At 38.7% G+C, this 23,180-nt stretch overlaps 1 protein-coding gene across 3 annotated transcripts in view; it reads right to left on the reverse strand.

Annotated features, from left to right (window-relative positions):
* Nucleotides 1-1,008: 1,008 nt before the first annotated feature.
* The window catches only part of dgcr8 (DGCR8 microprocessor complex subunit), a 43,783-nt gene continuing 21,611 nt past the window's right edge, over nt 1,009-23,180 (reverse strand). For 2 of the 3 annotated variants that reach the window (XM_072587747.1, XM_072587748.1), the window contains exons 8-14: nt 21,684-21,782; nt 20,094-20,176; nt 12,217-12,317; nt 11,556-11,662; nt 6,595-6,734; nt 4,833-4,946; nt 1,009-4,466 (exon numbers count right to left, since the gene is read on the reverse strand). In XM_072587747.1, the coding sequence (XP_072443848.1) occupies nt 4,383-4,466; nt 4,833-4,946; nt 6,595-6,734; nt 11,556-11,662; nt 12,217-12,317; nt 20,094-20,176; nt 21,684-21,782 (728 nt within the window). In that variant the 3' untranslated portion in view covers nt 1,009-4,382. The remainder of the gene's footprint in view (nt 4,467-4,832; nt 4,947-6,594; nt 6,735-11,555; nt 11,663-12,216; nt 12,318-20,093; nt 20,177-21,683; nt 21,783-23,180) is intronic. The other variant, XM_072587749.1, reaches the window with a different exon arrangement.

Consider the following 23,180-nt stretch of genomic DNA (forward strand, 5'->3'; position numbering starts at 1 on the left):
TAACAGATTTGTTTCAAATCACAAGCTTTCAGCGCACTACTCTTTCAACAGGTGAGGTAGTCACCTGGCGATGTGTGACTTTTTACTTTGTCCACCCCAGTCCAACACTGACAACTCCACATCATTCATTAGAAGGATAGGCAAATTAAGCTGCAGCTGTATTGGACTTTAGTTAGGCCACATTTGAAACAGTGTGACGACCAGAATTGTACCCAACCAGAAGGATGTGGATGCTTTGGAGAAGTTACAGAAAAGGTTTACCAGGATGTTGCCTGGTATGGGGAATTTTAGCTATGAAGAAAGGATGCACAGTTGCTCAATGGTTAACACTGTTGTCTCTCAGCACCAGAGACCCAGATTTGATTCCAGTTTCTGGTGACTGTCTGTGGAGTTTACACATTCTCTCAGTCTGCGTGGGTTTCTGCCAGGTGCTCTGGTTTCCTCCCTAGCCCAAAGATGTGCAGGGTAAGTGGATTGGCTATACTGAATTGCCCATAATGTGCAGGTTAAGTGGTTGAGCCATGGGAAATGCAGTTTCAGGTGGAGTCTGGGTGGGACAACCTTCAGAGGGTCATTGTGGACTTGATGGCCAAATAGTCTGTTTCCACACCGTAGAAATTTGATGACAAGAAAGGTTGGATAGACTGGAATGCAGGAGTTTAAGATCGGATAGAAATTTATAAGATTGTGAATGGCATGGATAGAGTGGAAAGTGTGAGGCTTTTTCAGAATAAGCGAGTTTGATGGTGAAAATGTAAAAATCTTAGCGAACTGCAGACTCACTGAGTAATATGGGCCCTAAGACAGAATTGAAGTCTGCCAGTGCTGGGTCATATGAGTGCATCTGAGTGACACGCATTGAGTGGGTGTGGAGTTGGGTTAACTGTTTACACGCCAAGCAACCTTGTTAATGAGAAAAAAACTTCATGAAAAACCTTTCGGATTTCAAATAAAAGGGTTGTCTACTTGTACAATGAAATGAAAATAAAGGACTAGGCACAGTACAGGTTTTGTAATGAATTATCAAACTTTATTGCTTCAAACTACAGAGCAAAAAAAATACGTATCACACAAAATGGACCACACAAACATCCAGATGGCTGTGCAGGTTGCAGCAAGCATAGGTTGAAGGACATATACGTGAAGCCTGAAAGTCACTTAAAACAGCACTGTTGCTGTGGCAACTGCACTCAATGTACAATTTGCCATTGCAGTACCATCTTTGCACTGCAAGTTCCCTGATCAGAATTTAAAAACACAAGGGCACAACATGAACTGGATATTATGTTGTTAGTTCGAAATAAAACACTCCACATCAACCTTCCATAAATTGCAACGACACAATTCTTATTTCTTGGCAAATTAGAACAAATTATCCATTCTGAATGACTTTACCCGTTAACATTCCACATTTTGAGAACTTACACTTCTTTAACAAAATTTGTATTTCAATGCTTCATTCACCAGTCACGGGAGATTTCTTGACTGAATAATAAAGATGACAGAACTTTGATTTTAAGTAGACCACAGACTAAGACCATAATCAGTGATGGAAGAAAATTGGTCGGAGATGAGACGAGTGAATCAATTTGTAAAAGCCAGGGAAGCTGCAGTGCTCTTTCTCAACTCAAAATACACATAAGGTAGTAGGCTTCAGGTAAACCAAACACAAATCAAACTTGAGAATCATTTTAATGAGAATTCAGATTTCTATGTATGCTTCAATAATCACTGGAATTAATTTCCTTTATGCAAATTTGTAAGAAGTCATATCCAAAGCACTTCAAATCATACAAAATACTATTAGCTTTTCTGGAATAATTTTTGAGACATCAAGAACAGTAGTAATTGCAATTGGTTGACAGCTACATTTAAAGTGAGGTCAAGTCCTCGAGTATTTGAACAAAACAAATGCAAGTTTAAAAGAAAACAGTTGCCTCTGACTGTGTTTCCAAATTTGATAAATCATGTAACATGTGAACAACTTTCTTGGAGTGTTAGAGGGCGCTATTGCATGTAATCAATTGTTTATTTTAAGAAGTTTTTCCTCCCCATTTTGAACATGAAATCTATTACATACTTGACATGCATTTAAGACAGCAAACATTTTAGTGAATTCTGGAACTGATTTATCATGTAGTTACTTAATGAGAGTTAACACCTTTTCAGACTTATTGGTTTTTCTTCCTATAATACCATTTACACAATGATGCACCAATAAGACAGACGCATGCTTAAAAAGATGAAACAATGCACTATGCCCTATCAAGATACAACCCATAATCACAGATAATTTTTCCTTCTATGGATTGAGAAAAAAAAGCAGTCAAATTACAATCCTTTACTTCATGATTACCTTCTAGGCAGCAAAATTAGTTGATGGGTTTACTTTTTAAAAATAAGAGCCACATTAAATATAATGTACTGAGAAGTTACAATCGATACACACAAATACCAATGTTAAAGGTACAAATCAATTAGGATGAAGGTAAGACAACTAGTTTTCATTTCAAATCACACTTTAGTTGATCACAAATGCAAATTTGCAAAACCACAATCTGACTCTCTCGCAGCAGCACTTGTGCTCATGTGCAAAGGCAAGAAAAGTTGCATTCAACAGAGAAAAATAGTAAACATTTAAAACACAAACTTCACAAAATGACAGTGCACAGCAGTTTAAATATAAGTTTTTGTTCCAGCAGTTATTGCAATTTTTAAAATATTGTTTCTCCCTTTCTATGCCACTGTTGAAGCCTGCAGCAAGCATTAAAAAATTAGTTTGTCAGTTTGCATAAGACACTATTATTACGCTTTGGTTCACATTACCAAGAGTGCACTGGAGCTAATCATGGTACTTTGTTTCCTTCAGGTTGTTATCCTGGGTTTAAGTGAGGTAAAATTAAGTCATTGAAAGGAAAGTCATTTTCCAACACAAAGTATAAGACAATGAGAACTAATTCAAGGTTGTATATCAAAACCTCCAAATCTGCATGCCTGGTAATAAGTTAAACTATAAGTGGAGGAACATTATATTCTTTTTATCAATTCTACTTCTAACAGTAAGACAAATCAAACCTGTTCGTTTGTATCATTAATGATTTCTTCTACAAATAAAAACAGTGGGGCAGACTATAATTAAACAACAATGTACAAATGCCTACAACAGCTCCTACCAAAACAAAATACTGATTGAGAGCTAACTGTCCAAACTTGAAAGTTCGGGTCTTAACAGATAACTGCAAAGCAGAATCAGAAGAAAACACAGATAGCTGCAACTTCAGCTCTGATACAATGATTCCAAAGCTGACTATCAATTTGGCACAGTGACATGACTGTCACAGAAAGAGACATTCTGTATTTGTGCCAAATGACAGAAGTGGAGAGTCAAACCCAAACACCACAAGTTCAACAGGATTGTGTAGTCTCAATCATGCATTATATTTACTGATACAGGATCCAGTTCTTTGACCCATTTATATATAAAAGTTATACATATTAACAGACTCCTATAACAAAATAGAAGTGTCAACACAAATACTACAAAAAGCATTTAAAAAAAACATTGTGTGTTCATGGATTGGAGACCACAATTTTTTTTGCCAGTTTTTGAGCCTTTCACTAGTGATTAGATTTTTTTTTTAAATAAAAGGTAATTCAATCAAAATACAAGCTCTAAAATGTTCAATATAAATCCATGGTTCCTAAAACCCCCAATTCATACAATCTCCACATAAAACACTGTGTTTCTTCAATGATGATTAAGTGTCACTTCATTAAAACATGTAACTTACTGTCAAAATTCCTTGATAAACCGCTTAAAATGTGTTTACAAAAAGAATGTCTCATATTAAAAGAAATAACTTAAAGTTTGTCTTGTGAAAGCCATTTTCTCTGGCACCAGCTTGTAGGTAAATAATGTAAAATTTAACTTTCTTTCCAGAAGATTACCCCATAGGGTCTAGCTAACCAACAGATCAGTGCAGAATGACAATTTAATGACCATTCTGTAGCTGGAAGATACAGGGAACTTACTGGGCTTTTATATCTCCCTTAAAATTGAACTGAAATTAAAATGTTCACATGTTGAAAAGGTCCTTTTCCGGGGCAACACCACCATTTGATGCAATCGCATTCTATTTTTAGCCTAGAGTCCTTTTCCGAAAAAGAGAGGGGTATGGGTAATTCAATAACTCAGGTTCATAAATGTTGTCCTGTTGTTATGCAAAACAGTAATGTCTAACTGAAGTAGTACACTGTCAAGCTGGGTTAGGGGAACCTTTAAACATGGTTGTGCATTCTGCATGTTCTTTATCAGAAGGTAACAAAGAAATGGTTGAGGATGAGTTTCTCCAGTGCGTTATTGCTCTCCATTTTGCAGTGCTTTACACATCAACAGTACAAAGGGGTTCGCTGCCTGGCTGTGCTGATTCCATTATTGTCATCTTCGGCTTCTTCCTCGTTTCCTCCTTCATGGAGCAGAGAAGAAAACAAATTACATGTAAACACATGCTCGTCATTTTAAAAAAACCCTTTTAATTATTTTTGACCCCATGAGGGTGCAGTATCAAAACTTTGTACTGCAGTTTGTTGACACTCATTGTCAAGTTTCATTCAAAGGGTAGCCAACTGGGTGAGGTACCAGGTTAGAATGGCAGGAGAGGAAGCACGGGAGCCAAAAAATTGGCAAGACAAGATCAGAAGTACTAAACTTCAATTATATAAAACATAAATCCAGAGACATAGCTAATGGAACTAGAGCACCTTAAACTATGAACTCTGCTCAGCCATCAACCCGACCAGCAATACACCCCATGCCACACAAAAATATTTACCCTATCCCGTGCTAATTTCTTCATTTCATCTCGCAACTTGTTTAAAATATGTAGATTCGGTTTGTTCTTTTTGGCAAACTGCTGCAGTTCAATCACACTTTTATCAGACATTTCCTGTGTTAAAACAGGAGAAGCAATTGCATGTTAGGTAAGTCATCTATAAAGTACAGGCAAATATACCACCAATACCAAGATTTGGCATATGAAGGAAACTGTTTTGCCATCTGCAATAATAACCAGGTCTTGATCAGAATGCATTGGCAATCACTGGTACATTTCAGAAACCTTGAATAAAAAAGGTGAAATACAAAACTTTACTCAATATGACATATCTTAAGGCATTGCTGTCATTGTCTTGAACATTAAAGGGTTCTCACTGGAAAATGAATGCAGACCTTCCAAAAACAAAATCACTGGGGATCCTCACCCTATCAAAACTCAAATGTCACTGAATTTCCATAGCAGCTCAATAAGGAAAATTATTCCTTCTCCTTATTGAATGCAAATCAAGGTCTAATATTAGTGACTCTACTTGCATAAAAAACATTTAAAAAGTCAAGCACCATAAATGCTCCATTTGACTAACATACTCAGTACTTTACTTAAATGTGAAGCACAACTTTTTGGTGCTTAAAGGTAAATTCACCATCGTCTTACCAGACCACTGAGCTGCTCTCATTAGAGAGAAATGACTGGTGGTGGTTGAACCGAAGGATCTTCACCTTAGTTTAGGGGAGAAATTGAGGAGAGTATTTCATGACAATCCCAGTCAGTGCAGGAATTGAACCCACAACATTAGCATCACTCCACATCGCGAAACTGCTAGCCAGCCAACTGAGCTAACAAATCCCCAATACAATCTCCAATAAAGCAAGGAATCATCACCAGCAAAACAAGCAACAGAATCAATAGCAGCATTTACTCCTGAATTAGATTGTTGTGCATTCAAACACCAATTCAGATGTGATCACAGTCTGAAGTCACATGTGTACAATAATATATTGAAGCTACATCTTTAAGATCAGATATTAAAACAAAACTGTCTGCCTTTTTCAGGTGTACATAAAGGATACAACTGTACTTGTCCTCAAAGAAAACAGTTCTCTTGACTGGCAAATAAATTGCTTTACCTCTGAAGAACTTTATGCATAAACTGTATTGGCATACATCTAAACATGTGAACTAAACTGCAGAGCAACTAGTTAACATTGAAGCCTGTTCAGGATATGAAAGCCAATCAAAATGATGAATTTATTCATTTAACTTAAGCACTTGGGTGGAATAAATGTATTTTTAAATATTAAATAAAGCTTTACTTATTCTATCATGCAAGCTTTTCAGACATATATTGTAAAGAAATTTGATAATCATTAGCAAAATAACAAATCTTCTGGAAACTCATTAGCAAAATACTTAAACTGCTCAGTTAACTGGAAAAAAATATATTAATGAAATGGTGCCACTGGGACACAAATTTACATTAGAAGGTTTATATCAGAAGGTTTGGCTACAGTGAAATAACTTCTTGGTAAAATAATTTCATTTCTCACTTGGAACAATTTCAGCAGCAAAACTGTTATTTACATTTAAAGCATTTTCCATCTCACATTTTAAATAAAATATTTGACACTCCACTTAAAATTATGAAATTAGCACCCTCTTAAAAGGCTTATGTTGCTACAAAACAGAGCAATTCTACGTCAAATGCAGTATGCCAGACCTGGACCCCACCCCGACAAAAATACAACATTCAATGCATTACCTCACAATTTACCTGTTTGACCATTTTATTGCTTTCCCTGCCGTACATGCGTAGTAGTGACCCCCAGTTCTTGACGTGAGGGTGTAGTAGTTGTAGAATTTTTTGAGATGCTAGCTGTTTGCCAACTCGTTTGTTCTTGCCTGCAAATTGCAATAGGTTTTAAATTACAAGAGTTGACAAAAACAAAAAGAAAATCTATGCCTTAGTTCCTGTCATATATTGCCAGATTTAACCAGAGAAGTAAACATTAACGCGTAGCTGCTAAGCTAACCCCCCTCACCTTCAATACCGCAAGCGTGAATTACAGTACTGATTGAGAGATTTACATTTTATACAGACTGTATTTGCCCCAATGATAAAGAAACTGATATCCCAACAAATGCAATTAAAACATGGAAATAACCAGATTTAGTACTCAAATGGAGAGAACTTTAATTCAGCCTTCAAATAATCTTGGCAGTTCATGAAACAAAGAATTAAAATAGACTACTCTCATTTGTGTAGGGAATCTAATCTAAATAGATAAAGCTACACTATAGAGAGCCAACACATGAAAAGTCTTCAGATTGTTGAATTTAATTACTAGGTTTTTAAACAGTGAAGTGCTCTTCCTTTGACTATCAGAAACATAGACAAGATAAAGGTACTCATCATTAATCCAGAAAGAGAATACTACACCAGGAATCAGAACACCTTATAGGTAAAAGCTCAATTATTGTGGAAAAAAAAAGAACTATAACGGCAGTTTTCGCAATAACTTCAATTTATTCAAAATAGTGCTATTCAAGCTACAACTAGAATATTGTCCCCTTAATTAAGCAAAGATGTGGAGGAGCCGGCGTTGAACCGGGGTGGGCAAAAGTTAAAAATCACAACAGCAGATTATAGAACAACAGGTTTATTTGGAAGCACTAGATTTCGGAGTGCTGCTCCTTCATCAGGTAGTTATGGAGCAGGATCAAAACATTAGTGTCATGCAACTGAAATGATATATCAAGGGGGAGAGCGAGAGCGGGAGGGGGAGAGCGAGAGCGGGAGGGGGAGAGCGAGAGCGGGAGGGCGAGAGCGAGAGGGGGAGAGCGAGAGCGAGAGGGGGAGGGGGAGAGCGAGAGCGAGAGCGGGAGAGCGAGAGCGAGAGCGAGAGCGAGAGGGGGAGGGGGAGGGGGAGGGGGAGAGCGAGAGCGAGAGCGAGAGCGAGAGCGCGAGAGCGAGAGCGAGAGCGCGAGAGCGAGAGCGAGAGCGCGAGAGCGAGAGCGAGAGTCACTTGTATTTTGACATGAACCCAGGTGAGGTCTCAACCAGGACCATATCACACTACAGGTGACCCCGGTACACTATACACACATCCAGGCGCACAACCTCTCTCAGGCTTATAACTCCATCAGACTCTCACATACATTTTACAGCTTGCACACACACTCATGTGCACTCTCTCTCTCTCTCAGGCATGAGCACACAAGTCTATGGGGTGAATTTGTATTTGCAGAATTCTTTTTGCCGATACATTCTAGTTTGCACAAAAAATACACATCTGTAGGCAGTCAATCCATGTGATATTTTGTAAATTCCACTTTGGAACTTGAACCAGTCTGACTCAAGAGTCTAACCTCACACCTTTAATGCATTGTCTAAGCTGTCACTTTTTTTTAAAAATATAAAACCTTATCTCAAGAATGTGATTTAAAAAAATTCTGGGATTTACATATTAACAAACTGAAACCTGAAACCCATTCTAAAAGTTGAAAGACTTAGCAGCAATCTAGGTTTATTCAATATATCATTTCCGTTGTATGACACTGTAATCTTTTGCTATAAATTCTGTGTCTTGCGGTCCTGCTCCATAACTACCTATGAAGGAGTGGTGCTCCAAAAGCTAGTGCTTCCAAATAAACCTGTTGGACAAAACCTGGTGTTGAGATTTTAAAATATAAGCAAAGACACTGACATTGGACGCAATCCAGAGCATGTTCATCAGGTTGATTGCTGGGTACGGAGGTATTTTCATGAGGACATGTTAAGTGGGTTTTCTAAACTAGTTTTCTAAACTAGACTTTAGAAAATTGGCAGTCAACTTATTGAAACGGACAAGATTCTTAGGGAGCTTGACAGGTTAGACTTAGAGAGCTGGTTTCCCCTTCTAGGAAAGTCTAGGGCCAGACAGCATAATCTCAAAACGAGACTTCACTCAGCTAGGACAGAAATGAGGAGGAATTTCTTCTTGGAGGTACTGAATCTTTGGAATTCTTTACCACAGAGCGCTGTACAGGCTAGTTGGTGAGCATATTCAAAAGATGATTCTTCAAGTCACAAACTTTTAATTAGTAAGAGAACTAATGGTACAAAGGAGTGTGGAGTTGAGGATTATCAGATCAGCAGTGATGTGATGTGATTGCATGGCAGAGCAGACCCGATGGACTGAATTACCTATCTTTGCTCCTACATCTTATGTTATTTTCTGCTCAAGGAGCTCAGGTTTTACCTTCTCCCTCAAAAGGCACGGACTCCTCATTAGGGTACACTGGTATTAGATGCTCCCTGGTAACTCACTCGGGTGGCCATTCTCAACATGCAAACAGTTCTTAACACCACTGACCAACAGGTTTTGGCCCTCATATCATTTGGAGCAGGCATGAAGGTCTCTTCTTATGACTCCAGCATCAAAGTGGTGATACTACATCTAGAGTATGGTGTACAGTTTTCTCTTTGCAAGGTTTGTAGCTCAGGCTGAGGATTAGGATGTAGGTTCGCTCGCTGAGCTGTAGGTTTGATATCCAGACATTTCATGCGAAACATCTGGATATCAAACCTACAGCTCAGCGAGCAAACCTACATCCTAAAGTTTTCTCTTTATAGGAGTTAAAAAAAAAAAGAAAGTCTTAACAACTAAAATTCACTTGAACCATTCCTATTATGAAGGAATCATCTATCATCATCTCGAGAGAAGGTGGTATTCAGTGGAATTCTCTTGACCAAAAACAGTGGAAGCTGGATTAGAGTTTATTCAAGGCAGAGTCAGATGAACATTTGACAGTCAAAGGATTCCAGGGTAATGAGATGGAAGACAGGAAAGTGGAATTGAGACCATAACCAGATTGGTTAAAATCTTATTAAATGGCAAACCAAGTCCAAATAGCATCTTCCTGTTCTAAAGAACTATTACATTCTCCAACAAATTTTCCCTTCCATAAGCCAGAATTTCTGAAACTGACTGTAGTAACCCTTTCTTACCTTTGACAACTTAATTCAGCAGAGGGCTGAAATCTAACTGGTCTGAATATTTAACTATTCATTGTATAAACAACAAATCAAGAGAAATACAAACTGACTGCACCATAGCAATCAAACAATTACAGGTATTTACTTACATAACTTACACAGGCCATTAGGATCATTAATGAAAATACAAACTCCCATATCACAAACAAGCACCCTGATTTGTAGCTATCATTCACCAACAAATTTGCACACATCAGCATTTGAGAAGACTAGATTTCATAATTAAATGGTTCAAGTGAATACATGGAATGAACATTTTAATAACAGGTGGAGGTCACACAAGGAAATAGTTATAGCTCCATTATATGCTCTAAGTTTTTAATGAGTAAAATGTACTAAATAAATGATTTTACTGAAAGGCAAAACCACAAAAATTTAAAAACAAAATCCTTCAAAAATTACAAATGAACAGCAACATTCTCTCACTTAGTAGCAATAGCATGTTAATCAGGTGGAAACTAAAACAAAATGTATTACAAAAAAATTAAAAAGCAGGCAGCAAAAAGGGAAAATTAAAACATTCAAATATTAGGGAATCTAAAAAATGCTGGCAGTGTAGCAACAAAGAAGAAGAGCTTACACTCTCCAGATGCTGCCTGACCGTCTGTGCTTTTCCAGTGTTGCATGTTTTGACAGTGTAGCAATGAGACCAGAAGATTAATACAAGTACACAATCCTTCACCAGAAACCCTCAGGGTCAGCTGGCTTTCGGAATGCGAAACGTTTTTCAGATTTCGGAATAAGTGACAGCTTAACAGTGAAATGTAAAAAACCTTAGTGAACAGCAGACGCCACGGTGAGTACGACAAGCCTGGAGACAGAATTGACACCTGTCAGTGCTGGGCCACACTACCATGTCACATCTGAATGATGTGGGTTGAGTGGGTATCAGGTTGGGTTAACCTCACGCCAAATAACCTTGCTACGGAAAAAACAACAACTTCATGAAAATAATTTCAGATTTCGGAGCTTTCCTGATTTCAGATAAAGGATTGTGTACCTGAACACGAACACTGTCAGAGTGTGCGATTTATAAATTGTGGAAGCTACTGCCTAATCAGTATAAAAATGAAATACTCAATTACATTGCAGCACCGTAGCTTACTTCTGAGGGGCCTTTATGAAATTTGAGTTGCTGCAGTTTCACAGCAGCAATTAATGATGGGTATTAGATATTCTACTCCAAGTCATACAGTAAGAAAAAAATTCAGAATTTTGTACACAACAGTATTGACTATGGTCCTAAAGAAAAGCACCCAGTTAATAATAAGCTTCATTCAGTCAGCAAAGTCTTATTTCAAAAACCAGAAATGCTGTTGTTTGGTCAGATATATTAAGATGAAATCAATCACAAGTAGTGAACATATTAATGTGTGTGCACCCACAAATGATCAGAACAATGAATTAGTATTTCCAACTATACTCACATTGCAAAATGATCATGCCTCCTTCCCCATCTATGTCTCCTAACAGGCAGCTGGGCATGGAAAAAGTGCATACAGTACTGCCTTTCTAATCAAGTGACTTAACCACCCAAAATATACCTGCATTCAATACAGCTTGCTGAAATCAATTTGAAATCATATTTAAAACTAACAGGAGTGATTTTACATCCATCACTTTGTAGAGAAAACCTTATAGGATTCTGGACATAAAAAACTAGACCACTTAATTTTGGTACTTACACCAGCCTCTCACTGTGTGCTTGCCACAGGTCATGACATATTCACTTTTCTGGTTTTTACCAGGAATTACCTCAAACTTGATGCTTGTGTCGCCCATTCCATGGTTTCTGAAAATTAAGATACTTTCTTTCATAGTGCTTCACATAAACAGACTTTAAGAAACACAGCAATGAAACAATTAAAGTCAGACACACTGGTAATATGACAAGAATGTGGAACATAGATGAACAATGTCCCCTCAGATGCAACTCCAATTTATTAAGGCTGTGCTTCAATTCGCCAGTACTGAAGGACAACATGTTAGCTAAGTTTTGCAAAGGGAAGGACAGAGAGAGAAGTTTTCAATGAATGTACGTGTCCAGAGTTGGAGGAACTGGCACAGGACAACTTCTGGAATGTGGAGGTTGGCGAAGTAGAAAGTGAGGATAGGGGGAATCTGGATCTGGATCTGGGAGGGAGGTAAAGTTCTGAGAACAGAGGGCATGTTGAGAACTTTGAAAATGTAACTGATAAATTATTAGTGATGTATAAAACTAAAGATGAAACTCCAACAGAAATGCATGCATGGAATTTAAGTGATCTTACATGAATGCTAGAAAGCAAAGATATCAGCAAGATTACAAGAGGAGATGACATGAAAATCTTCAGCATTTTAGCTTACCTCTTAAGGCACTCATGGAGAATTTGATATGGTGACAAGAGTCCAGCCTTATTGGTCAATTCATATACCCGTGAATCCTCAATACTGATGTGGTTGAAGTACTAAAATAGAAAGAAATAAATACCAATAGCGAACAAAACAGAGTCTCATGTATTTACTACAAACTCGGAATATCAGCCAATACTGTTCAACGTGTTCAGTTGTAATTTGCCATGACATGTAGACACTAGATGGCAATGTTGAACTGTACTAAGCGTTTTTTTTTTAAAACTGACCAAAAAGACAACTATGCAAGGTTGCAGAGATGAAGTTCAAAGTGGAAATGATACAAAGGTTGAGGGTTATATAGGGCTAGTTGTGCTGTTTGGAGAAGGAGCTACTTCCCATAAGCTAAACTAAATCACAAGTTCCCTGATCTTGCAACTTCACATTTCCTTTAATTCATATGAACTGCAGCACTGGACAATCTTTGAATTCCAATTCAGCAGCTGAATCAAGACATCTCATATGCAATGAGCTAAAAAAAGGCTTTAACTAGCTCAGTTTGTGCGCTGAGTACATCAGTTCACAGGCTCCAATTGCTGATGCACTCTGCTCAATGATCACAGTAATCAAGATGCTGAAGCTAAGGTAGCAATATACAGGGACAAAATGGAAAAATAAGATTAGCCAGCTTTCTGATGACCTTGTGTAGAGGACAAACACATATGATCTTCTACCACAGCTTGCTAACACTTGCTGTCTAGTTCAATTGTTACTTGGGGAAGGCATTCAAGGGCATCCAATAGGTATGAATAGCCAATGGCTCAAAGCCAAATGTGCAGGGAAGTGTGCAAGGGAGAAAACTGGTAATTCATAACTGGTTACATTAAAACGTCAATTGTTGGTCTAGTTTCCTGATGGCAACTTTAAGCAAAATAGTTCCTTAAAATGCTAATTATTTAAAGGCTAAACTTGTACGGTGACTGACATAAGACAGCAACATTTTTTTGTTTTATTTTTACACAGGGTAAGGGTGTCACTAGGCAGAAGTGGATATTGCAGATGCTGGAGATTAGAGTCAAGATTAGAGTGGTGCTGGAAAAGCACAGGAGGACAGGCAGCATCCGAGGAGCAGGAAAACTGATGTTTTGGGCAAAAGCCCTTTATCAGGAATGTCACTGAGGGTGTCACTGGCAAGGCCAGCATTCATTGCCCATCCCTATCTGCCCAAGTTCCATTTTAGAGACAACCTTACATTGCTGAGTATTGGGTCACATCTAGGCCAGACCAGCTAAGTTTGGTAGATTTTCTTCCCTAAAAAGGACATTATTGAATAAGAGGTGTTTAATGACAATGAACAGTGGTTACTACCATGTGAAATTATTGCAAATTTGCACTGAATTAGAATTTCACCATTTGTCACTGCAGCATTCGAATACATGGCCCCAAAACATTAGTCTGGGGCTCTGCATTACTTGCTCAGTGACTTTACCACTATGTCATTGCCTCCCTGAAAGAATCCATATATACTCTCCACACCAGCACTAGCCTTGTACTAAACACACAAGCTTGACATGTAGCAGATGAAATTAGTTTTTGGTATACTAGAGAAAAGATACATTCAGTCAAGTAATGCATAAGGCGTTACACAAAACCCATTTTTCGGTAAATTTGTGGACATGTGTTGCTGTCACTTAAAAGTAAAATGTCAGCCATCAGCTAGCAGCATTAGTGCATGTCACAGAATGGAGGGACACATATTTGAGCCATTGTTCCACTAGGTTTTGCACCTCACCGACATCCAAATCTCTAAAGTCAAAAACTCAATAGTTATGAAAAATTAGATATATTGCCAGATCTAGATAATGAGGAATTCCCAAACAACCAAGTTCTTAATTTCTGAACAATCTCCATTTATACAGTAAGCATAAATATTGAAAGGCCCAGGTTCAAGTCCCACCTTCTCCACAGGTGCAGAATAACATCCCCAAACAGGTTCATAAGAAAATATATAATGCATTCTAAATCATTTGATGAACGCTGAAAAGTAACACAACAGTTAGAAGAAATTTTCAAAAGGAAGAAAGGATGAGAGAAATAAGGCAGAGTAAGCTGCAGAGAATGAAGACAAGAAAGCTGCATCAACAGCATGAGGGCCAAAGGGCCAGGCTGATAAGTTGTTTGAAATAGGGATAAGCTAAATCAAGAAAGAATCTCTAGTAAAAACATGGAATCCAATGCATCGGGATCATGAAGCCATTTAATGCAGATGGAATTTAATCCATTCGTTTTCCAAAAAAACAAGTAACTTTCGCAAATACTTGGAACTTGGAAATATCAATACCAGAAACCAAGAAGGTGAGGATACTTTTAGTAATGATAATTCAAGATAGAATCAGTTGTTTGGGCATATGAGGATTAATCAACAAAAGCCAACCTGAACTGAGGGTGAATCAGGTTGACCTGCTTTGGATATTTTCTGCTGCTGCTGATGTAATGTACATGGACTTCCAAAAAGGTATCTGATGAAAGTGCAGCAAAACACACCCAAAGCTTTATTAACGGAGAAGTGAATGAATAAAACACTGTTTTAGTTCAAATTGGAGTATGGAATTCTATTCCTTTTCATTGAATCTTTTCATGGAATGTTGTGGTTCTGTTCGCCGAGCTGGGAATGTGTTGCAGACGTTTCGTCCCCTGTCAAGGCGAGATCCTCAGTGCTTGGGAGCTTCCTGTGAAGCGCTTCTGTGATGTTTCCTCCGGCATTTATAGTGTTTTGTACCTGCCGCTTCTGGTTGTCAGTTCCAGCTGTCCGCTGCAGTGGCCGGTATATTGGGTCCAGGTCGATGTGTTTGTTGATTGAATCTGTGGATGAATGCCATGCCTCTAGGAATTCCCTGGCTGTGCTCTGTTTGGCTTGTCCTATAATAGTACTATTATAGTGACAACACTACTAGTACAGGACAAGTCAAACAGAGAACTGCTCATCCACACTGCCGAAAATCTTACCATTAGCCCAGCACTTTTTATTCCTGTTACTCCTTCCAAAGTAAATCACCTCACACTTGGCTGCATTAAACTCCACTTGCCACCTCTCAGCCCAGCTCTGCAGTTTATCTATGCCCCTCTGTAACCTGCAACATCCTTCGGCTCTTATCCAGGTAGTTTATAAAAATGACTAACAGCAGTAGACCCAAAACAATAACTGAACTCCAGTATGAAAATTTCCCATCAACTACCACCCTGTTCTTTCAGCGAGCTAATTTCTGATCCAAACCACTAAATCACTCTCAATCACATGCCTCCACCTTTTGTGCAATAACCACTATGGGAAACCTTACTGAAGTCCACATACACCACATCAAGCACTTCAATCTCATCCAATTGTTCGGTCACCATCGCTAAGAACTCAATGAGATTTGTGAGGCATGACCTACCCTTCACAAAACCGTGCTGACTATCCAAAAACAAATTCTTCCTCTCCAGATGATTCTAAATCTCACCTCAACATTTTTCTATACTTTACCCACAACCGAAGTAAGGCTCATTGGCCTATCTCCTCGACAACATTGTCTTTTTCCAGTGTGAATACTGATGAAAAATATTCATTTAACGCTTCCCCGATCTCTGCAGACTCCATGCAAAATGTCCCAATACTATTCTTGATTGGTCCTAATCTTATTCTAGTCAGTTTTTTATGACTATATACCTATAGAAAGCTTTAGGGATTTCCTTGATCCTATCTGCCAACGACTTCTCATGCCCCTTCCTGGCTCTTCCTAACTCTCTTTAGGTTTTTCCTGGCTAACTTGTAACTCTCAAGCGCCCTAATTGAGCCTTCATGTCTCATCCTAACATAAGCCACCTTCTTCCTCTTGACAACAGATTCAACTCCTTTAGTAAACCACAGCTCCCTTGCTCAACCACTTCCTCCATGCCTGACAGGTACATACTTATCAAGGACATGCAATAGCTATTTCTTGAATAAGCTCCATATTTATATTGTGCCCATTCCCAGAAGTTTCCTTCCCCATCCGATTCAACCCAAATCTTGCCTAATCGCATCATAATTGCCTTTCCCCCAGTTATAACTCTTGCCCTCCAGTGTATACCTATTCCTTTCCATCACTGAAGTGAACATAACCGAATTGTGGTCACTATCACCAAAGTGCTCACCTACCTCCAAATCTAACAACTCGTCGGGTTCATTACCCAGTACCAAATCCAATGTGGCCTCACCCCTTCTTGGCCTGTCTACACACTGTCTCCGCAAACTCCCCTGCACACACTGGACAAGAACTGACCTCTCTAAAAGTACTCGAACTGTAGTATTTCCAGTCAATATTTGGAAAGTCCCTCATAACACCTACCCAGTCACTCTCGCTCCTATCCAGAATAGTCTTTGCAATCCTTTCCTCTACATCTCTGGAACTATTTGGAGCCCAATAGAAAATTCCCAACAGAGTAAGCTCTCCTTTCCTGTTTCTAATCTTAGCCAATACCACCTCAGTAGATGAGTCCTCCAGCATCCTTTCTGCCACCGCACTACTGTTCTTGATTAACAATGTCACCCCCCACCCTTTTACCACCTTCTCTGTTCTTACTAAATCCTGGAACCTGCAACAACCATTCCTGTCCCTGCTCTACGCATGTCTCTGAAATAACCACAACATTGAAGTCCCAGGTACCAACCCATGCTGCAAGTTCACCCACGTTATTCCGGATGCTCCCAGCATTGAAGTAGACATACTTCAAACCACCTTCCTGCTTGACAGTGCACTCAACGACCTTGAAACCATATTTCTGACCTCACCACAACCTCCTGGACAATGGAGCTACAATTTAGGTTCCCATTCCCCTGCTGAATTAGTTTAAACCCTCCCGAAGAACGTAATTAGAATATGCAAAAACGTCAACAGATACAATTAGCATCTTTCTGTGTCCTGTTCAATTGTGTTTGATGAGTGGATCGAGAATGCAGACTGGCATACAAGCACTCCCTCTGATGCATTACCCAAAAGTAGAAGCCACCAGATAAGGTGCTATGAACTGCAAATTGCTGGCTAGCTACCTCAGAAACAACAACATACATCATCTAAGTAAATGTAGGAGCCTTTTCTTTGCCTTTAAAATTAACAAAAGTCATGATGCAATGTACCCTTTACTCCAAAGCCTGGAAATACACCTAGTGAATACTTCATAGCAATACTTTAATACCTAAAAGGGAGCAGTGATGGTCTAGTAGTATGAATCCAGGGACCCAGGTAATGTTCTGGGAACCTGGGTTCAAATCTCAGATGGTGGAATTTGAATTCAATGATAATCTGGAATTAAAAGTCTAATGATGAGCATGAAATCATGACTGACCATTGGAAAAAAATTCAACAGGTTCACCAATGCCCCTTAGGGTAAGCAATCGGCAATTCTTACCTGGTCTGACCTACGTGAGAATCCAGACCCAGAACAATGTGGTTGACCATTTAGTAGTGTCACAAAGCTGGCCCCTTTTTTCTAAAAGCTGTTCCTGTTCTCAAGGATACTGTGTCCTTTTTTTTTCAGAAGGGTAATAAAACGCTCCTGGTGCCGATTAGACTGGTTTGGTACAGAGATTAAAGGGTACTGAGAGGCCTTTTTGTTTACACGTAAACAGATGAGACTTCAGGCCAAAGTGGTCATGTTTTAGAAGTGACCTGTATAATCAAAGGTGAGCGGTCAGCTCTCTAGCTGTTCAGTTCAGTTCAGAAACAGTTGGGAGTTCGACAGTGAGCTGTGAGAAAACAGGCTCTCTCTCTCTCTTTCTGCCTTTCTAACTTCAACCTATAAATCTGTTCCTTTTTTTTAAAAAACGGTCTTTACTTATTGGGAATGTTGTGTATATTTGGAACAGCATAATTAAGTCTAGTTCGGATAGACCGAGCTCTGTAGGGGGTTCTTTACTCTGTTCTCTGTGCTTCATTGTGTAAGTTTGTGAATAAATGTTTTTGTCTATTTTAAACCCTGGGAGTCAACTGAACTAGCTTACTCCGGGTAACTTTCACTGTACACTCACTGAAATAATTGCAAAGTTATGGACTGGGTTGCCTGCTCAAGAATGTTTTAAGTGGTCTGGCCTAGTCCACAACAGTAGTAAATCCTAGCCTAGCCAGTGACAGTTACATTTCAAGAATGCATTTTAAGAAAGCATGATGTGAAACAATAGTTTGACTTTCATTCCTAGAACTATTCCTTATGTTTATTAGCTACAAACAAAGACAATAAACTCTCCTCTAACTCAACATGGAGAATAAAAGCAAATACGTACTGCATTCTTTCAAAATTTACATTCTGGAAAAGTAAGGTTCTTTTGAACTTTGAGAGGAGTTATTAAAAGAAAAAGGGCACTCAGTAGGCAGAGGAAATATCACCACCATGCTGTGCAAAATCAACATATTATAATCATGATTTGGAAGAGCTGGTGTTGGACTGGGATGGACAAAGTTAAAAATCACAACACCAGATTGTAGTCCAACAGGTTTATTTGGAAGCACTGCTTCTTCCTCAGGTAGTTGCGAAGCAGGACCATAAAACACAATTTATAGCAATAGATTAGTGTCATGCAGTTGAAATGATATCGAGAACAAACCTAGAGATTGTTCAATATATCATCTCAGCTGCTTGACACTGTAATCTATTGCCATAAATTCTGTGTCTTATGGTCCTGCTTCACAACCACCTGATGAAGAAGCAGTGCTTCCAAATAAACCTATTGCACTACAATCTGGTGTTGTATTATAATCACAAACCTTATTGTGGCTTTTCCTTGTCTGGCTGATGCTCTGTAACTTCAAAGCTGAAGAGCTTTGCTCACTCAGGAAGTTTCACATCAATACACATGTATTCTGAGAATTCTGCTCACATTTTTGACAATGGTGATAAGTTGTACCACAGCAGGAGAAAAATTTGTAACATTCAAGTAATTAAAAAAAAATTCCTCTATCTTTCCATGTTAATGGATCCTTTACAACAAGCGCTGTGTTTAAATGTTAGAGATTTACTATTTACAGACAAACAGGAAAACACTATTGTAAACATAATTAAAACACCAACATATTTTTAAACAGAATTACATTTAAAGTTACCACTTTGAAAATAAAAATAAACAAACAGAAAATAAAGCACCATACAGCTGATAAAGGAATGCAAGCAAACAAAATAAATGAATGCCTTGGATGCAAATCAGCACAAGTCAATTAAAATGAACACAGGAAAAGGAAATGTTTTGCACAGTTCTTTGAGACAATTGTACAGGGAGCAGCTGCTGGGATTTTATTGGGATGATTATGGCTCTAAGAATAGATCAGAAAGCTGGGCAACCCAACTTCAGTTGGCTGTGGGGATCCCTGTTGGACTGGTTTATGTCCAACAGGCAAACAATGAACTTCTATAGGGGCTTTAGTTCCTTTGAAGGGTCTTTCTAGTGTTAGCAGCACAGTGGAAGCTGCGATCACTGCTGGGACTGCACCCAGCCAGGAGAAGCAGCATAGATGCTGTTGTGAAACAAAGTAAATGAAATTGGGGATGCAGGCTCAAAGACTGGCAAGGAATAGGAGTCTTGTCATGAGGTTGGCCTTTGTCACCAAGAGGACAATGTCTACAGCCACATAAGTCACAAAGTAGCCTCTGGGGTGGAAGGCTATTCCTACACCTTTCCTGCTACTGGGTAAATGCCGTCGTGGAGGGTAGGCGAAGAGCTCACCATCCATAGCCATGCCTATACCTTCCCTCCATTTTCTGATTCGTATTCCTGCCCCACCTCCTGTCCTGCTCCCTCAGACCGAAAAGAATCCCAGTTAAGAGAATGCAAAATTTAGAAAAACATACACACAAAAAAAAAGGACTTAAAACAACAAAATTACCTCAAGTTCATCACTGTCTTTGGGCTTCTCATCCGAGGTCTGTTTGATAAAGTCGGGAATGAGGATTTCCAGTGTAGCACGGGCTGGCAACATCAACAATTCATACCAATTTTAGCACAATGGTTATTATTAGAATTACTAAAAATAACTGATGAGACAAAATCTAGTAAACCACCTCTTAAAAGGGATTAAGTAAATGTGGAATTAAGCAAGCACATATGGTAAGGTACCAAAAATTGTGGACATTTTCTATAACTAAATACCAACATTACTTTCCTGTTCCTTTTATTGAGTCATACAGCATAGAAGAGACCCTTCAGCCTATCAAGTCAGTGCTGACCTATCTACATCAATGCCATTTTTTTGGCATTTGGCTCACAGCTTTGAATGTGCTCATTTCAAGTGCTCATCCACGAACTTTGCAAAGGTTTCATTGCGAGTTTTTTTTTAAAATAGAGGTTGCTTTTCCCCCAAGACCCTCTCAAACACTGCATTTGATTCCCAGCATAATATGCATTTTCCTCAAATCCCCTCTAAGTGTCCTGCTCTTCACCTTAAAATCATACCTTCTCATTACAGATTCTAGGGAACAGCTGCTTCCTATGCACCCTGTGCCCCTCAACCTTATACTCAAATCAGGTTCTCCCCACAGCCATTTTTGCTCTTAAGAAAACAACCAGAGTTTATCAAACCTCTCTTCACTGCTCAAATACTCCAAACCAGGCAAAACTCTGGTGAATCTCCTCCACACTTATATCCTTCTTATACTGTCATGACCAGAACTGCACACAGTATACTAGCTGAGATCTATCCAAAGTATGGGTCACACTTGGTTGCTCATGCTCTCATTTTAAAACCTCACATTCTCAGTCCAGCTGCAACCAATTCCAAAGGAGGGTTGTTAGGATTCAGCATTTATGTTGAACTAAAATGCTTCTGCAGTTTAGACTGAGTAATTGAACTAGAGACTCTCAAAGGTTTAGTTTCACTTTGCACTGAATTAGATTATCTCAGCACAGATTAAAGTAGGAATGCCACAAATGGTTTCAGCATCAGTTGATTAGGGAGATAAGAGCTCAGGCCCACGGTTCCAGATATCTACAGGAATCTCTACTCAGCTGTGGGATAGGATGGTGTCAGGTAAGAATACAGTGATTAACTTTAAGTGAAACTGGGTGTTGACACTCGTCATTCCAGGAAAGACAAACAGATGTCTGGACACTGCATAAGCTGCTCATGATCAGCAGTTAAATATACCTCAGCAACAAGATGTCTTTATTCTTTTAAAGTTAGGAAAAAAACTATCAAAAAAATCCCTGCAGAACTACATTTCAATTATATCAGTACAGATGGGCAAAAAGTACAAGAATAGACTTATCAAGTACAAATTTACAAAAAGATCAATAAATATTTTATACAGAAGTTAACTTCTAGCTGGAAAAAGGTGCCAGGAAGAATGATTTACACCATCATGCAGTGGCAAGAGCTTGTATTCTGCATGGATGACATTGCATGGAGAGAGCCCATTCAATCTATCTGGTGACCTTATGAAAAATTAAGGAAAGCTCTTTTTAATAAATCAATAAATACCAGCTTTATTCTTTGCAAGTTTTTTGCTGCTGGCAGTTCCTGTACCATAGGTTACTCCATCAATAACGACCGAGGCTCCAAAAGGGTCACTTGGATTTTCTGAAAAAGAAATACATATATAGAAATATAGATCTGATAAGTTAGCACTTCATGATGAAGAAAACAGTTAAACAGATAATGCTTTGTGGAATAATCTAAAACTAGGGATTTAAATTTATATAAAAAGGGGTTACAGAAAACTTTCAAGCCTTTTGCACATAAACAGGGAAAAGTCTTGACTTAATTTAGAGTTCAGCCAATTAAAACAAATGATACTTTCTAGATAGGAGAATTGCTGACTTAAGTCTAGTTATTTTCAGGACACCTTATATAGTAGCTCGCTCATATACATGTATGGTGCAATTTCCTTCGGGGGTGGGGGGGGGGGGGGGAAGGTGCGGTGGGGGAGCGTGTGGAGACAAAGTGCTCTCATGAAGATGACAATATAAGCACGGTTACACTTAAAAGTTTATCCCAAGTTACCCTGAATTAAAAGAATTTTATAGTACAGAAGGAGGCCATTTGATCGATTGTGTCTGTACAGACTCCAAAAAGAGATACCCAGCTTGTCCCATATAGAACCATACAATTTATCATAGAATAATTAGTTCATTAGGGTACAGTATTTTCAGGGGTCTTGTGGCACACTGATAGCATTTCTACTCTGGACATAATGTTCAAGCCTCAACTGCCACAGTTGTGCCACAAAAAGTATGAACAGATGGTTTAAAAATAATTCAGAGGACATGAAGAGTCCACTAGATTGCATGATTGCGAATTACACAAACCAGGGCTACAAGGTTCTTGACCCTAAAGAACAGTGTTGAACTGAAGAAGTTTCCCTGAAAATTCCAATTTTTGACTACATTCTCAACTTGCTATTGGAAGATTTGAGCATGTAATATTAACATTCAGTCCAATACTGTAAATACAATATTGATGAATTCCTTATATTTGTTATCAATTATTTTGTTCAAAATCACTACTTTTGCCAATGACTAGGTGATGCGATTCAAAATAGTAAGACATTTTGCTTGGCCACTAATGCCACCACCCATCATAGTGTTAATAGAATCACAACCATCATGGTGCAGAAGGATGTCACTTGGCCAATCGTGTCTGCGCCCACTCTGAGCATGTTAAATTAGTGCCAATTTCCTGCCTTTACCCTGCACACTGAACAGAAAAAATTACCCAATACTTTCTTGAATACCTCAACTGATTTTATCTTCATCATGCTTCAAGGCATCCCAAACCCTAACTACACGTTATGTGAAAAATACTTTTCCTACTTTACATTTGGATTTGCAAAATACTTTAGAACCAAGGGATCTGCTTTTCTCGATCCACTGCCCAGACCCTTAATTATTTTGAAAACCTATCAAATCTTCCCTTGGTCTTCGCCTCAGCAAGAAATCAGTCCCAACATTTTACGTTTTTCCTTACAACTCAAGCATC

This window comes from Chiloscyllium punctatum, chromosome 17, assembly GCF_047496795.1.
Source record: "Chiloscyllium punctatum isolate Juve2018m chromosome 17, sChiPun1.3, whole genome shotgun sequence".
Classification (NCBI taxonomy): Eukaryota; Metazoa; Chordata; class Chondrichthyes; order Orectolobiformes; family Hemiscylliidae; genus Chiloscyllium; species Chiloscyllium punctatum.